Here is an 18,344-nt window from a genome sequence, read left to right on the forward strand (position 1 = left end):
CCGGATCGTGTTGCTTTGGCTGAGTCTAGACTACGTCTGTTATGCCAGGGTAAACAATCCGCAGAGATATACTGCTCAGAATTTCGGAGATGGGCAGCTGATACTGGTTGGAATGATGCTGCACTCCGAAGTCAATTTTGCCATGGTCTTTCAGAGGGATTGAAAGATGCATTTGCCTTTCATAAGAGGCCTACCTCCTTGGACTCTGCCATGTCTCGGGCCGTTCGTATTGACAGGCGTCTTAGAGAGAGAGGAGAGATCACTCCTTCCTGTCATACTCAATCCTAGGACAGTGCAGTGGTCTCATTCAGTGCGCAGGGGTCTCAGTCGCTGTCAAACCCTTCTGAGCAGGAGCCCATGCAGCTGGGGTTGATTGCCTCTGACAATAGAAGATTCAGCCCGCATGGGAAGGTTTGTTTTTGTTGTGGAGGTATAAATCATTTGGCAAATGTTTGTCCCTCTAGGAGATTCAGACAGTCTTTTGAGAATAATAAAGAAACAAAAAGGAAAAAATCCTTTAAAAATGTTCCATCTGTTAACATTGGCAGGGTTGAGGCGGAAATTGAAGGTTTTCCGTTTGCTTGTAGTTCCCGTTTTGTCCTGCCTGCCAGGGTGGCGCTAGAGAGCAAGAACATTTTTTGTGAGATTTTTGTAGATAGTGGAGCAGCTGTCAATCTCATTGATAATCAATTTGCGATAACTCATGGTTTCCAGGTATGCACTTTGGGAAAGGATATTCCTGTTTTTGCTATTGATTCCGCTCCACTTTCTCAGAAATCATTAAAGGGCATAGTTCACAATATCCGTTTAATTGTGAGTGATGCTCATGTTGAGGATGTGTCATGTTTCGTCCTTAGCGGATTGCCTACTCCTCTAGTGTTGGGGCTACCCTGGCTCGCTAAACATAACCCCACCATTGATTGGCAAGCGAGGCAAATAAATGGTTGGAGTGACTTTTGCAGAGAGAATTGCCTCATGACATCTGTTTCTGAGGTTTCTACTAAGACTTTTCTCTCTGAATTTACGGATGTCTTCTCTGAGAGCCGAGTTCAGGATTTGCCCCCGCACAGGGAGTACGATTGCCCTATTAATCTCATCCCAGGCGCCAAGCTGCCTAAATCTCGTTTATACAATCTCTCCCAACCTGAAAGGGTTGCTATGCGTGCTTATATCTATGAGAGTCTGAGAAAAGGACACATACGACCCTCAAAGTCACCTGTTGCCGCTGGTTTTTTCTTTGTTAAGAAAAAAGATGGTTCTTTAAGACCTTGTCTGGATTTCAGGGAGCTGAACAGTATCACAATTCGTGACCCTTATCCGCTTCCTCTGATCCCGGACCTGTTTAACCAGATTGTTGGGGCTAAAGTTTTTTCCAAATTAGATCTAAGAGGGGCATACAACCTGGTCAGGGTCAGAGAAGGAGACGAATGGAAGACGGCCTTCAATACCCCTGAGGGCCATTTTGAGAATTTGGTTATGCCTTTTGGTTTGATTAATGCTCCAGCCGTTTTTCAGCATTTTGTGAACAGCATTTTTTATCATTTGATGGGGAAATTTGTATTAGTGTATTTGGATGACATTTTGATTTTTTCTCCTGATTTCAAAACTCATAAGGAACACTTACGTCAGGTCTTGCTCATCCTGCGGGAGAATAAATTGTACGCGAAACTGGAAAAATGTGTGTTTGCGGTTCCAGAAATGCAATTTCTGGGGTTTCTTCTCTCCGCTTCTGGTTTTCGCATGGACCCCGAGAAGGTCCGCGCTGTGCTTGAGTGGGAGCTTCCTGAAAATCAGAAGGCGCTGATGCGTTTTTCAGCTTTGCCAATTATTACAGGAAGTTTATTTTGAATTATTGCTCTGTTGTTAAACCACTCACTGATATGACTAGAAAGGGGGTAGATTTTTCTTCCTGGTCGGTAGAGGCGCGCAAGGCCTTTTCTGATATCAAGGAGAGTTTTGCTTCTGCTCCCATCTTGGTACAACCTGATATTTCTCTACCCTTCATAGTTGAGGTTGATGCTTATGAGGTGGGTGTGGGTGCGGTCTTGTCTCAAGGTTCCTCTCCTGCCAAATGGCGACCGTGTGCCTTTTTCTCGAAGAAACTCTCCTCCGCAGAGAGAAATTACGATGTGGATGATAGGGAGTTGTTGGCCATCAAGTTGGCTTTTGAGGAATGGCGCCATTGGCTAGAGGGAGCCAGACACCCAGCCGGCCAGCAGGTCTTCCCCTTCCCTTACCCATTCCTTCCCGTCCTTGGACACATCTGTCCATGGACTTCATTACGGACCTGCCTCGTTCCTCGGGGAAGACTGTGATTCTGGTGGTGGTGGACCGTTTTAGCAAAATGGTGCATTTCATCCCTTTTCCTGGCTTGCCCAATGCTAAGACGCTGGTGCAGGCATTTATTGATCACATTGTCAAATTGCATGGTATTCCTTCAGACATAGTCTCTGATAGGGGCACGCAGTTTGTTTCCAGATTCTTGAAGGCTTTCTGTTCTCGCTTGGGGGTTCGGTTGTCATTCTCTTCTGCTTTCCACCCGCAGTCGAATGGCCAGACAGAGCGCGTCAATCAGAATCTGGAGACATACCTGCGCTGTTTTGTGGCGGAGAATCAGGAGGATTGGTGTTCTTTTTTGTCCGTTGCTGAGTTTACTTTAAATAACCGTCTTTAGGAGTCCTCTGATAAGTCACCATTTTTTGGTGCATATGGGTTTCATCCGCAGTTTGGGACATTCTCGGGAGAGGGGTCTTCTGGTTTACCTGACGAGGACAGATTCTCCTCGTCTTTGTCATCTATTTGGCAAAAGATTCAGGATAATCTAAAGAGCATGAGTGAGAGATATAAGCGTGTGGCAGATAAGAGACGTGTGCTTGGTCCGGACCTGAATGTTGGTGATCTGGTGTGGTTGTCTACTAAGAATATCAAATTGAAGGTTCCCTCCTGGAAGTTGGGTCCTAAGTTTATTGTTTAATCTTGTCTGTCATCAATCCTGTTGCCTACCGTCTTGATCTTCCTCAGACTTGGAAGATCCATAATGTTTTTCATAAGTCCTTTTTAAAATCTTATGTCCAGCCCATTGTACCCTCATCTTTGCCTCCTCCTCCGATTTTGGTTGATGGTAATCTTGAATTTCAGGTCTCTAGGATTGTGGATTCTCGTGTTGTCCGCGGTTCTCTCCAGTACCTCGTTCATTGGGAGGGTTATGGTCCTGAGGAGAGGATGTGGGTCCCAGTGACGGACATTAAGGCCACTCGTCTCATCAGGGCTTTCCATAGGTCCCATCCTAAGAAGGTGGGCTCTGAGTGTCCGGACCACCAGACATCTGAGAAGCTCTTACAGATGCCTTTCAGAACCTCCTCCTTGAGCTTCCTTTGTTTTGCTTTCAGTTCCTCATCTCGTTAGCCTCTCTCAGCTGTCATGTAGTTGTACTGATTGCATCCCTTTAAATTCCTCCCCATAGTGCATCAGTTTGCGGTTTATATTACTTCCTGGAGTGTGTGTGCATGCTGATCCTACTTCCCAGTCTTCTACAAGATAAGTGTTGTGCATTCATTTGTGTTTTTCTGTTTGCTGGATCCCAGGTGACCCTGACTCCCTCCGTATCTAGTGTAGGGAGCCGGTGGTCGTGTCCCCTCAATATTATAGGGTGTTCAGGTGTTATACAGTCGAGGTACGAGGATATGCGATCATCCACCATTGGGATTTTCGCATAGGCTGAGCAGTCAGGGAGAGTGCCAGGTCTGATGCAGGGGCCTCCCTTTTTGTTCCTTAGTTTTGGATCCAGTGAGTCGTATATTCATTTTGTGTTGTCTTGTTTCCTGTACACCTTCCGTGACACTGGCAGTAGGAGCACCTGGCAGCAGGTGTGGCATCAGGTGGGTGGCAGAATCAGAATAGTAGCTAAAGCAGGTAGCCAGAAGAAACAGATCTCTTTTGTCAAAGTGATGGTGTGGCACCATGGATGATCTAGTCTGATGAATCAGGCACTGGTGTTTGAAAATCCAGGCTGATCCATGCCTAATTCATCTTCACAAAGGTCAGTTTCTCCACATTTTGGGTGAACAGGCAAGTTCTTCCCCCACCGCACTAAACACCCACTCTGATGCCACACTGCTGACCGGTCAGGACAGCTTTTCCAGGGCAAACTCGGCCAGTTGCGGCCACAAATCGAGTTTGGCTGCCCAGTAGTCCAGGGGATCTTCGATGTGGGGTGGTAGGGTGCACTCCAAGTATGCCACTACCTGCTGGTTCAGGTTCTGCTCTTTATCTAGCTGCTGTTGCTGGTGAGTAGTTTCTTCAGTAGGCAGGTGAATAAAACTGCTCATCAGCGACTCTAGACTTAAGTGGCCGCTGATGGAGCTGATACTGCTCCTGCCCCCCCACCCCAACCCCCATCAGCCTTGGAAGTGGAACGTGAGCTCAGGGTTCCCCGGTCAGACCTGCGTGAGGATGGGCGATGGCGCAGATGGGCAGCGGCCAACTGACTACATAGGATGTCTCGATAGTAGTTTAGTTTGTCCTCCCTCTCAGAGGGTATAAAAAAGGCCCCTATTTTCAACCGGTAGCGAGGGTCTAACATGGTGGAGAGCCGGTAGTCATCCATCTGCCGAATGGTGACAATTCAGCTATAACTACTAGTGATGATCGGCATAGGCAATATTCGTTTTCGCAATATTTCATGAATTTTTCGCATAATATTCGCAATAAATATCTCCAGTCATTATTTTTGCGATTGCGCAAATCAGCAATAATAATGCACATTTTTTTGCGCAATACGTGCAACTTCACATTTTATCATATCTGAGTAGATATTACTGATTGTGCACTATGTCTGTAGCATGTATGTATGGACAGCAGAGAAACAGTAATTCCTATCACACTACCTAACACCCTGCACTGGAACCTAACAGCTACACTATATCACTATCTAACCTACACTGACTATCTCCCACTAACTATCTGAATTATATATATGAGCTAACTAACTATCTAATGTAATTGGATAAGGAATAGGATGCAGATGAAAGCACAGAGCACAGCAATGACATTGCTCTCTCTCTCAGAACTGCAAAAAAACAGCTGCTGGGGAGGTTCTTATATAGTATGGGGTAGGCAACTTTCCTATTGGTTGCTAGGGATGTTGCTAAGCTCTGACAAAGAGTTTGCAGCCCTCTCATTGGTCCTCAAGAAAGAAGCAGTAGTACTGATGAAAAAAAAAACTAGAAAATTTGCGATTTACGAATATATAGCACTATATTCTAGATTTTCGCGAATTCTCTTGCCGATATTCGCAATAAAAATTCACGATTAGAATATTCGCGATCAACACTAGTAACTAAGCAAGAAAGTGAGCATGCTTCGGGCCATTTGCCAAGTGACTTGGAAGGGCTCCCTGCCTCCATCTCCACTGCATACTGCCACGGTGTGTCTGGATCCTCTGCCTCATCTTCCTCATCGCACTGTAGCTCCTCTGGCTGGTCCTGCTTCTCCTGCTACTCATCTCCTGTCACCTGTATAGAAAAACCACCCATTTCTCTACACATTGCTTGTGCTTGAATGTCCTGCTCCTCCTCCTCTAGTTCAGCCCCCACAGGGCTCATGTAGCCGTGAAATGTAGTCGCCACATATCCTGTCCCCTGGCCAGCCACATTTAGCAGCATCTGTTCCAGGACATGAATCAGTGGAATATCGTTGTTCATCCCGTAGTCCTGGCGACTGAAAAAGTAGGCTCCTCAAAAGGCCCGAGCAAACGGCAGGTGTCACGCATGAGCTGCCACTGGCTGACATCGAAGTTACACAGGGGAGTATCTCTGTCTGCCTGTATCATCAAGAAATCGTTTATGGCCTTTCTCTGTTCATATAATCGGTCCAACATATGAAGGGTGGAATTACAACGGGTGGGAAACGTCGCATATCACCCTATGTTGGGGGACACGAATCTGCCGCTGCAGCTCAAGTAGTGTGTGCTTTGCGGTGTACGAGTGGCTGAAGTGCATGCAAAGTTTCCTGGCCATTTTCAGGATGTGGCGGGAGACTTTAGGAACCGCTTTACAACCAGATTAAACACGTGCGCAATGCAGGGTGCATGGCTCAGCTCTCGTTGATGCAGCGCCGACACCATGTTCTTCCTGTTGTCGGTCACCATAGTTCTGATTTTGAGTTGTCAAGAAGAAAGCAAGGATTTGATTTCTTAATGAAGGACGCGGAGTAGTTCCTCCCATGTGTGACTCCGTTCACCCAGGCAAACTAGATTCAGAACAGCTTGACATCGCTGTGTCCTGCACATGTGGTATGCTGGAGGGGCACTGTGAATTGTCCCTGCAGTGGAGCCTGAGGACAAGGTGGAGGATGAGGAGGCAGAGGCGGACATTGTCGCAGGACCAACGGTGTGAGAACGTGGAGGCGGAAGCGGCATCACCTGGCCAAGTTGCTGGTGTGGCTGGGCAGGAACCACATTTACCTAGTGGGCTGTAAAGGACATATATTGTCCTTGACCGTAGTTACAGCTCCACACGTCGGCACTGCCGTTCACTTTGATAGACATCGACAGGCTCAAGGACTAGCCCACCTTCTGTTTTTTCAATTGAGTGGTACAGTTTAAAGGTCACATTAAAGGTGGAAAAAGTTCTGAAATGATTTATCTTTGTCTATTTTTTTTACAGCACAGAAACCTGATATTTTAACAGGGGTATGTAGACTTTTTATATCCACTGTATAAATATATACAGTACAGACCAAAAGTTTGGACACACCTTCTCATTCAAAGAGTTTTCTTTATTTTCATGACTATGAAAATTGTAGATTCACACTGAAGGCATCAAAACTATGAATTAACACATGTGGAATTATATTCATAACAAAAAAGTGTGAAACAACTGAAAATATGTTATATTCTAGGTTCTTCAAAGTAGCCACCTTTTGCTTTGATTACTGCTTTGGCATTCTCTTGATGAGCTTCAAGAGGTAGTCACCTGAAATGGTTTTCACTTCACAGGTGTGCCCTGTAAGGTTTAATAAGTGGGATTTCTTGCCTTATAAATGGGGTTGGGACCATCAGTTGCGTTGTGGAAAAGTCAGGTGGATACACAGCTGATAGTCCTACTGAATAGACTGTTAGAATTTGTATTATGGCAAGAAAAAAGCAGCTAAGTAAAGAAAAACGAGTGGCCATCATTACTTTAAGAAATGAAGGTCAGTCAGTCCGAAAAATTGGGAAAACTTTGAAAGTGTCCCCAAGTGCAGTCACAAAAACCATCAAGCGCTACAAAGAAACTGGCTCACATGTGGACCGCCCCAGGAAACGAAGACCCAGAGTCACCTCTGCTGCGGAGGATAAGTTCATCCGAGTCACCAGCCTCAGAAATCACAGGTTAACAGCAGCTCAGATTAGAGACCAGGTCAATGCCACACAGTTCTAGCAGCAGACACATCTCTAGAACAACTGTTAAGAGGAGACTGTGTGAATCAGGCCTTCATGGTAGAATATCTGCTAGGAAACCACTGCTAAGGACAGGCAACAAGCAGAAGAGACTTGTTTGGGCTAAAGAACCTAAGGAATGGACATTAGACCAGTGGAAATCTGTGCTTTGGTCTGATGAGTCCAAATTTGAGATCTTTGGTTCCAACCACCGTGTCTTTGTGCGACGCAGAAAAGGTGAACGGATGGACTCTACATGCCTGGTTCCCACCGTGAAGCTAGGAGGAGGAGGTGTGATGGTGTGGGGGTGCTTTGCTGGTGACACTGTTGGGGATTTATTCAAAATTGAAGGCATACTGAACCAGCATGGCTACCACAGCATCTTGCAGCGGCATGCTATTCCATCCGGTTTGCGTTTAGTTCGACCATCATTTATTTTTCAACAGGACAATGACCCCAAACACACCTCCAGGCTGTGTAAGGGCTATTTGACCATGAAGGAGAGTGATGGGGTGCTGCGCCAGATGACCTGGCCTCCACAGTCACCGGACCTGAACCCAATTGAGATGATTTGGGGTGAGCTGGACTGCAGAGTGAAGGCAAAAGGGCCAACAAGTGCTAAGCATCTCTGGGAACTCCTTCAAGACTGTTGGAAGACCATTTCAGGTGAATTCCTCTTGAATCTCATCAAGAGAATGCCAAGAGTGTGCAAAGCAGTAATCAAAGCAAAAGGTGGCTACTTTGAAGAACCTAGAATATGACATATTTTCTGTTGTTTCACACTTTTTTGTTATGTATATAATTCCACATGTGTTAATTCATAGTTTTGATGCCTTTAGTGTGAATCTACAATTTTCATAGTCATGAAAATAAAGAAAACTCTTTGAATGAGAAGGTGTGTCCAAACTTTTGGTCTGTACTGTATATCTCTATCCTATTAATACACCGCGTAAATGGTTGTAGTACAATGAAACTTCATCGCTAAACGGCAATTATGACATATTTTTCCCTTATTTTTTTTCCTATTAATACGCCCCCCCAAAAAATAAAGCAATATAAAATCAACGCAGAACGGCTAATGGGACGTACGTATCTTTCCTATTAATACACCCTGTAAATGGCTGTAGTACAATGTAACTTCACCGCTGAACAGCAATTATGACATAATTTTTTCCTTTTTTTTTTCTATTAATATACCCCCCACCCAAAAAAAGTAAAACAATGTAAAATCAATGCAGAACGGCTAATAGGACGTACGGATCTTTCCTATTAATACACCCTGTAAATGGCTGTATCACACAGAACTTGCACCTCAATCACAAGCAAGGTTTGCTGGAATTAGTGATGTATCATATAGTGCAAACAACCTAAAAGCAGCAGTATAGCTGCAATTTGGATCCCCAATTAGTGTAGCAAGGTGTAATAGAATTGCTCCTATTACCCAGGCTGTACACTCTCCTATTGCACCCTGTTCTCCTTTTATAGTGTAGATGATGCCTTCCTATCCTTTCCCTACACCTTGACTAATCTTTCCCTGAACTTGTAAATCGATTTTTCAGCATAATGAAGTCTTTCCTACCACTGTCCCTAGCGCCTGCTGACATCTCTCCCTGCACTAAGTACACTGGAAAATGGCAGAATCCAAAATGGCTGAGGCTATTTATAGGGCTGTGACATCATAGGGGCTGGCTGGCTACTGATTGGCTGCATGCATGGCATTGTGGTTGATCCCTCGTTCCCAGAGTTCTTTGCTCCATGTCTTAACATGTGCAGCAGCCATTTTAATAAAAATGTGATACCACGAAGCGTGAGGAAATTCGGATTTGGTGAGAATCAAATTTTTCCTGAAATTCGGATCGAATTCCACTTCGTCTACTTCGATTCACTCATCTCTAATGAAGACCAGTCAATACACATGAAGTAGAAAACGTATAAAAACTGAAGTGCCAGATAAAGCGCAAAACTGAACTGAATGGAGCTACACCAGACCATTAAATTTCTGATCAGAATCCTGTTTTTTTTTGTTTTTTTTACTGGGTGAAACAGTTCTGCAAAACTGTTTCATCTAGTCTTTTTAACAAAATCTGCGATGGAGGGCCTAAATTGATCTTCCAAAACACATGTGAACCTGCCCTTACTTTATTGTCAGAATTTAAATATCTTTCCCAATAACACAAAGATATGTAAATTATCTTTCTAGACAAAAAGACAAGGTAATTCTTTCTGATGCAGGCTGATGTTAGACATACTAATTTGCCTATATTTTTCCAAGAAACCAAGAGGAGCACTGCCTAATCAACAATAGTCAGCACACATACTAGAATTGAAATAGTACCCACCCAGGGGTCCTCCCAAGGCCTCTCAGCTAGAAAATCTAAATCTGTCTGCTTTGATCTGATAAATGCCTTTTGTCCTGGCTATTTTTAGATATGAGGCTAGCTTAGCTGCTTAGGAAGCCTTCTTAAAAGTCTGAAAAGAAAGCTAACTATTTGGGTTTGTTAGAATCCTAATTTTTGTGAAAATTTAAGATGAATTCAAAATAAGTAGAACAGTTTTGCTCATCTCTAGTATGTCTCTTTATACATAGAGCAATCTTCTTTTTTATGCAGTTTTTATGGTAGCCTCAAACTGTTTAATAAGTGTTTTTTCATAATAAGATTTTTTTTTATCTATTGCTGTGCTTGTGTCCTGTGTGTGTGTCCCCATATAATACTTCTCTGAACAAAGGGCATGCAAGATATTCTCCTTTCTAAAAGAAAAGGAAAACAGAGTATCTCATACCAGGAACCTAGTTCTTTATGGAAAACCACCCTTTAACAGAACTGAGCAAATAAAATTAGCTTGGCTTCCTCAGAGGCCTCGGTTGGGGTACTATTTATTTTTATGAAGGGTACTAAGTATGCATAAGGAGTATTGTAAGCCAGTCAGCATTCATAACATTCCTCTGGGTTTCTGGGAAAAATACATGAAAATTAGCACGTCTTACAGGCACAGCATTGCCTGGCCTAACATACTCAGTCAGTTTTCCAGGGTCCTGTATTTATTTCAGGGATTGATCTAGAGCAGGCATCCTCAAACTGTGGCCCTCCAGCTGTTGCAAAACTACAATTCCCAGCATGCCCAAACAGCCTACAGGTATCAGCCTACAGCATGGCATCGTGGAAGTTGTAGTTTTACAACAGCTGGAGGGCCGCAGTTTGAGGTTGCCAGATCTAGAGTCTTTGTTTATTCTGAAGTACATATTTATACTGGGGTGGGATCTTTAGCTATTTTTGGGCCTGAATTTATTCTGGTATCTGTCTTTATTACAGGGTATGTAGTTATTTAGTGGTCTGAATTCTGAGTTTGGTCTAGTATGATCCACAAACTGAGGTGGCCAGTGGCAGCCGCATCTAAAAGGCGACCGAAGAGAGAGGTGTTTGAGCATGCAGCACACTCCACTGAAGTTTATGGTATTTACCAAAACAGCTAAGCAAACCTTCCCTGAATGTGGCCACCTATAAGTGGGGGATTCTAAAGATGAGAACCCGCACCTATGAAACATTTATGGCATATTTTATCTGAAATCATTTCTATCTATTAATACTTTAGAAATTCTACATGCTTTAAAGAAAGTGTCATACTGTAAGTGACAATCAAGATAACAAAATGTGGAAACAGAAAAATATGTCATTTTGATTTTGCATAAGGAACTGATTAACATGGGAAATGCATGATATGATATTATTTTCCTGTGTCATCAGTAACTATTTTGGAAGTGTAGATTATCTGTCCTAAAACAATCCTAATTAGCATTGATCGTCGCACTAAAAATAATTGTCCTTGACAACGAGGCAAAAAATTATTATAAAGCTTTCTGCTATTGAAATAAATGCCACCATAAGCAAAGGCAAATACATCTCTCTCAATGGGCCTCTGGCAACTAATCCCGTAAGGGAAGCAAAATAAATCACCATGGATTCATTTATGTGTAAAAAGAGTCTAATGTGGGTCTTCTCCATTAATTATGGTTAAAGGTAAAAAATTGAAAATTAAGAGAGAAGTTGTGGGTTTGCCGTTGGTGAAAATGGCATGGACCTTCTTAGATACACTCTCTCCCAATTGACAAGGTCATTTGTTAGTGTTCTACATTTTTTGTTTATTGTTCAGCTTTTAATAAAAGTTTTTTTTTCTGTCCTTTACAACAAAGTTTGCAACGTTTCCCTCCAAATATTGCACCTAAGGGAGTGGCATACTTTCAGTGTAAGCAGATCACAAGACTGCTATGAGGCCCGTGGGGGGAATGAGGGGCCGAGCTCTGAACTTTTTCTGCTCCCGATGTGAAAAGACTATTTTCATGCTGCTAATTCTCAGTGCAAAGAGATGAGTACAGCTTCCATTGGAGACAATGATAACTGTAAAAAATTCTATGCACTGGGCTCCCCCTGGTGGTGGCTGCAGTCAGACAGCTTTGTAATATGTGAAGCAAAGCAGGAGATTTATCTATGTATTTATGCCAGTTGTCTAGTGTTCAGGTTTTTTAAAACAACAAATAGTTTATAAATTGTTTATTTTATTATTAATCTATATATCTTTTTTTTTCTAGATATTTGCATATCTTGGTGGCATACCAGCTACTCTTCCATATACCTGCACCTACATGAAGCCTCTTCTGAATCTCCTCATTTTGTTCACTACTGTGTATTCTGATCTGCCCCATGTGATTACTTCTACACATGTCACTTACATTGTTAATGGTTATCATGGTAACCCGTCATTCTGGTTCACTTTTCTGAATGGTGGCCAACTTTTACTCCTTCTTTTATCTATTTAGGGATATTTTATAGGTCCATCTATGTTTGCCGTTTAAGGGCTACTATATTACATTTAATTTGCCTTTATACTTGTTTTCTTTTTTTTTTTTATCTCTTCCTGGTGCTGTCAGATAATCTAGGGTTAATACCAATTTCCGGTGGCTCTGGTATATATTTTCTCCTTGTATGTATTATGTCCGAAGCACGTAGCTATGTTTTATAGTCTTTATGTGTTTTTTAATAAACACTTACCTTTGAAGTCATCCAGTGCAGTGTTTCCTTTTTCTTGTCTCCATCGTACCTCTCCTGTTTCCAGAACAGTAAACACTGGCATTCTCTTATATAGCAGTGTAGCCATTGGAATCGAGCCCAGTTATCTAGCTGCATTTGCAAACTGTTCACTTCCTATAGTTGCTCTCTGATTTACATTCTAGGACATTTAAATGATTTAACTCTAAAGTTTTAGATTATATTTCTATTTTTTTACATGGCGGCAAGAACAGAAATCTAACGCAATTCAATATTCCCTATACATATTAATGAAGTAGGTCTTACCATTTGGTTGTAGCGGTGGTGACCACTGTAGGTGAATATCTGTAGAACTTGAATTTATGACCACTGGTGGACTCTGACCTGAAGGTGGTGCTTGAGCCGTTACCACTGTGGTTGGCAAACTTTGTAGGCAGCCCTCAGAATTACAGACGAGTACTGTGAAATTATACTTGGTAAAAGGAGTTAAATTATGAACAGAGACCTGTGTATCAAGGCCCTCATACGCGATACTTGTCTTGGATGACCCTTGTGATGTATAGATTAGTCTAAATGTCTCAACAGATACATGGGCATCCAGAATAATAGTCCAGTTCATTGAAGCTGAATACTGACCCACGGGATGCAATAAGCTCAATTTTATATCTCCAGATGGTGGCCCGGCTCTTGTTTGATAGGTCACATTGGTACTGCGGAAAGATCCGTGCACATTCCTGGCACTGACGTGATAAGTGTAGGCAGTATATGGCAAAAGGGGTTTATCCGTGTAGCTCTGTATACCTAATCCAAAGACATAAGCATGGAGGTAAGGGTTAGTTTGGACTACAGATCACAATCAGCAATTGGTGCAAAATGTTTTCACATAAAGGAGGAATTTTTTGGGGGCTGTTGGGATGCCAATGGTGGTATCAACAAGTCATTCAGCCTTGGCCAGGTTATTTAGACACAGGGTTATGGCAACAAACTGAATCTTTGACAAGGGTGATAGATGGCTTAGTTATATCTCTGCAGGGTATACAGTATATCTACTGTAGGATCAACTGGGAGGACTGGCCCAGCAACAGCTCCCTCCAAAGCCAAGATCACAAATTATGCAAGGTGTAAAGCCCAGGGCTGGATCAATGTTGGGTGAAGCCCTTGGGCAAAACATTTTGCAAGAGTTCCCGCCTGAATGTGGCTGCATTAAAAGGGTTTTTCAAACAAATGCAAAACACTTAATTTGGGTCAAAATATGGATATTTTCTTTCTTGATGAAATCTCATTCACTCCACCTTTTTTATATCATATAAAAAGTTTATTTAAGCATCCTCGTCTTATCTGTAAAATGTTGGAGGTGGAGGGCCCAGGTGGCAGAGGGTCCCGGGCAGTTCTTTTCCTTTGAAAGGGTTTTCCCATGATAGAAAGTGATGGCTTAATACTAGGATATGCAAAATCTTAGTAATTGGTGGGTTTCCAATGATTAGGGTCCAGAGATGAAGGACCGGTTTAGTAAATTGGGCTCTACTGCAGTGCCCTGGCTCGAAATGCTGCTCTGCATAGGTCCCAGCATTAAAACAGCTTGGCGACCCATTCATTCTCGAAATTGGTAGGGTCCTGGCAGCTGGGCCTTCACTGATCAGAAAATAATGGCATACCCTAGCCATGTGTGGGAAAACTTCTTTCATCTGGCACTAGTGATCTTCAGGATCTGTGGATGCCATCAGCCAGGTTCAGATGGGTTTGAAGGGCACAGTTGGGTACTGGAGCCAGAAATTGTGCCTATCCAAGAGTGTATGTCAATAGGGTGGTCCCATTGTCTTCTCAGTAGAGTGCAAACCCATGATAATATTATAGATCCCCACATGCAGTAATGGTCCAGCAGCCACCATAAGCTGACATGAAAGTCATGAAAACACAAGCCAATGGCACAGACTCAACAGCCTACAACACCTACTTAAAACGAGCCAGCAAAACAGATATTCCACACAAATTTTGTAAAAGCGTGTAAGCAGATTAACAGCTCACCTTCATAACCTTCTCCACCGCTGTATTTAGATTAATTAAATTAACAAGTAATTCTAGATTAATATCTGAAATCTGTTTCAGTGTAAGTAGAAGCTTTACCCAGTGGTTAAAGACCATTACATCTATTACATTTGATGCAATTTTTCAATCTATACCATTTAACAGGATTTGCATTTACCATGCATTCTCTCTCTATGAACTTGTGCCCTGTTTTCAGGCCATTTACGATAATTAACAGTATTCTAGAGAGAGGCAGATTGCAAAAATGGAGCCCTGTTAAAAAAGAAAAATACTAGCATTTTGGTGTAAATGGCCCACTAGTGGTGACGGCATGGGTCTACTTCGTGCAAATAGGTGACATATTATGTTTGGCATAGCTTATTTGAAGTTTTTGGGGGATTGCGTCTTTGACTTATACCTACTGTATCATATGTTATTGCATTATGATCAGTGAGGATCCGGTAAAAGTTTTTTCCAGGCTCCCGATATTGATGATCTATCTTCAGGATAGGTCATTAATATCCAATAGGTGAGGGTGCAACACCTCGTTCCCCCACTGATCAGTTGTTCCCTCCAGTTTTCCTTACATGAACTACCTTTCACACTGGGTAGAGATCAGTGCACCCTCTAGCCTCCAACCACACCACTGTCCCTAGCTACTTGGATGATCCACCCTAAACAGCGTCTCCCAACTTAGCGATGGTCCCTGGTCTAGCTAAGTGCAGTAGACCTAAAAGGAAATAAAAGAAAAAACCAAGACAAAACCTAGCGTAGACAACACAGGCAGAGGCAGCATACAAAAACAGTAAAGCAAGCCAATGTAAAAAATTAAGAGTAATGTTAAACCAGGGTGTGTTACCACAGCATAGTACAATACCAGAAAAGGGTAAATTCCTCATCAGATACCAAATCAGAAGTCAGAGGAAAAGTCACAGTCAACGGGCAAAATTTCAACAATCAAAGAATCCAAAATGAGAGAGAAACTAAGCATGTGTGTTGCCTGCACCAAGCCTAAGTCGTATGGCTTCTCTGCTCCCTGATAAGCTGACCAACGACACCATCAGTCTGATTACCATAGACGAAGCGAGACCAGCAGGCCACAGCAGAGGGGCTGGGTTCGCTGTTGAGTAGAGCAGGAGGTACTGTAGGTGTAGTGGCCGTGCTGGGTTACTGCAGCTCATCTCCCACTGAATTGAATGGGATCTTAGTTGCAGTAACCAAGCACAGCCACTACTTTTTAAATGAGCCTATGCTTCCTCTTCCAGCCACAGATGTTACAGGAAACAACTGATCGGTGGGGATGTGGGGTGTTAGGCCCTCAGTGACCGGACATTGATGGCCTATTCTGAGTATAGGTCATCAATATCAGGAGCTTGGAAAACTCCTTAAACAAAGAGTCCTTTTGGAATATGAATAGAGAAGAAGCTGTGCGTGCAGGGCGCTTCCAACATTGGACTTTCAAATATGGCCAAGCCAATGCTTGGCTATTTTCGGAAGTCCCTTAGCAGTGAATGCAGGGGTGGCTGACGATATGCGGCTTGTTATCCATTCACGATGGTTCCACGTTCTTGAGATAGGAGTGGGTTTCAGAGGTGAGACCCACACCTATGGAACATTTATGACATATCGCCATGCCATAAATGTCCAGATGGGAATCCCCCTTTAATTGCTATAGCCTCTGTGGCGAAACCAACCTCGCCACTGGGTTTTGGAGAGGACTGTTTAAAAGCCTCTTGCCTCAGGATTATGGCCCATAGTAACTGTAACGGAGAAGACAGACCGGCCGCACAGCTTAAATCTGTGTGTGAATTGTATTTTATGTTATTATGCGTTCGGTTAAATTGTATGTTATGTGAGGGCACCCAGATAGCTAATATTATTGTATTTGTGTATTCTGAGTGCCATTCACCTAATGATATGCACTCAGACTTGAGCTATCTGGGGATATGTTAAATGTCTGTGTTTGCTGTGGGGGTGTGCCATTGTGTGTTTGGGTGGTGATTCCTGTCCTGTTGTCTCCACATGTGTATTGGTGATCTCCCCTTTGTCCTGAGAGATAATTGGATTGTCTTTGGTCGTCTCCGGGACAGAGGGGAGGAAACCATGATGCATTGTGGGGATATGTTGTATCTGTCCTGTATTTGCAACAACTAATAAAAACCAGGCTGGGTGTGCCAGCACATCAGACCACTGCTTGACCCTGATCACGGAGCCTTGTCTCGTTATTGGGGGGATTCCCTGTATGCTGTTGGAGACTGATTGCCAGGAGTGTAAGCTGACTGGTACGCTTTTCCTGTTCGTCTTTCGGCAGCTACTTGCGAGGTTCCAGTTTGGAGTGCTATTTTGTATCCAGTTCGGGAGGTTGGTGTTCTGCAGTAGCTGTGCCTGTCTCTTGGAAAGGGGCATATCGCCTGAACGGATTTTAACCCCTTGTCTGCGGAAACGGTGCCGTTACATTGGTGGCAAGCAGCGGGATCGTTCCTACAGCCAGAAGGACAGCTACAGGAGACACCATTTCTGTGGATTCTACAATTTAAGGGCAACGCATGTCTCAGTACAGCGACCCTAAAAGCACCAGGATGGAACCAGCAGTGGAGTACAGATACTCTGTGGAGGAATTTGACCGTATGATGTGGTTGCGGCTGAACTTCTTTGGACCCAATCCAGGTGAGAAATACGTGAAGTTTGTGAGGAATCTAGTGTCTACGACCCTACTATACCGGGCAGAAGGTGACGGTCAGCTGCCACGTTGGGTGGACCTCCATCGGAGGTTACGGTTGCGGGACAGTGGGAGCCTAGTCTCCATTCCCCAGCGACAGTGTGAAGTGCAGGGAGGGGAGAGCAGCGGCCTCCCTCCCCAGCGGCAGGCTGAGTTACAGGGGGCAGAGGTAGTTGTTCCTGCCCCCCAGCAGCAGAGTGATGTGCCGGGAAGGCAGTGTGAAGTGCAGGGAGAGGAGAGCAACGGCCTCCCTCCCCAGCGGCAGGCTGAGTTACAGGGGGCAGAGGTAGTTGTTCCTGCCCCCCAGCAGCAGCATGATTTTTTGGGAATTGGGAGCCTAGTCTCCATTCCCCAGCGGCAGTGTGAAGTGCAGGGAGGGGAGAGCAGCGGCCTCCCTCCCCAGCGGCAGGCTGAGTTACAGGGGGCAGAGGTAGTTGTTCCTGCCCCCCAGCAGCAGCATGATTTTTTGGGAATTGGGAGCCGAGTCTCCATTCCCCAGCGGCAGACGGAGTTACAGGGGGCAGAGACAGTCGGTCCTGTCCCCCAGCGGCAGAGTGTCCTACAGGGAATAGAGAGCCCAGTCTCCTTTCCCCAGCAGCAGGACACTGTATTGGGAGCGGAGGCGGTCGGTCACCCTCCCCAGCGGCTGGAAGTATGTATGGGAGAGGAGCTTGTTACCCCCTCTCCCCAGCGGCAGCTTAACGCACCAGGGGGAGACAGTAAGCCCCACAACAGTGCAGATGGGACCGCGGTCTCTGCACTTACAGCACAGGGGGTAGGGACAGTCGGTCCTGCCCCCCAGCAACAGGGCTGTTTAGCCAAAGGGGAGACAGTCGGTTTCTCCCTCCAACAACCAGGCTCCAACCAGGCTTCTTCCGTGGTAGTGATGGCACCAGGGCAGAGTCCCGCTGATCCCTGCCCACAAAGCAACCTCCACTCCAAACCAGGGAGCAACACAGAGGCCGGGAGTACCAGCTTCCAACATCACCTTGGTGGACTTACTGGACAGAGACAGGCTACGAAATTCAGCAGGTCCAGTATTGGGTTGTGGGTGGGCTGCCAGACTAACTCAGGTACCGACCGGCGTGAGGTCAGGTATCTGGTTAGTCTTCCCTGGGGGGGGGAGATGTGTGGCGAA

General features: G+C 44.4%; 1 protein-coding gene across 1 annotated transcript in view; it reads right to left on the bottom strand.

Annotated features, from left to right (window-relative positions):
• The window catches only part of LOC122926257 (usherin-like), a 236,257-nt gene that overhangs the window by 11,015 nt on the left and 206,898 nt on the right, over positions 1-18,344 (bottom strand). The window contains exon 16 of the mRNA XM_044277632.1: positions 12,769-13,263. Coding sequence (XP_044133567.1) covers positions 12,769-13,263 — 495 coding nt within the window. The remainder of the gene's footprint in view (positions 1-12,768; positions 13,264-18,344) is intronic.

Source organism: Bufo gargarizans, chromosome 2 (assembly GCF_014858855.1).
Source record: "Bufo gargarizans isolate SCDJY-AF-19 chromosome 2, ASM1485885v1, whole genome shotgun sequence".
In the NCBI taxonomy this organism is placed as follows: Eukaryota; Metazoa; Chordata; class Amphibia; order Anura; family Bufonidae; genus Bufo; species Bufo gargarizans.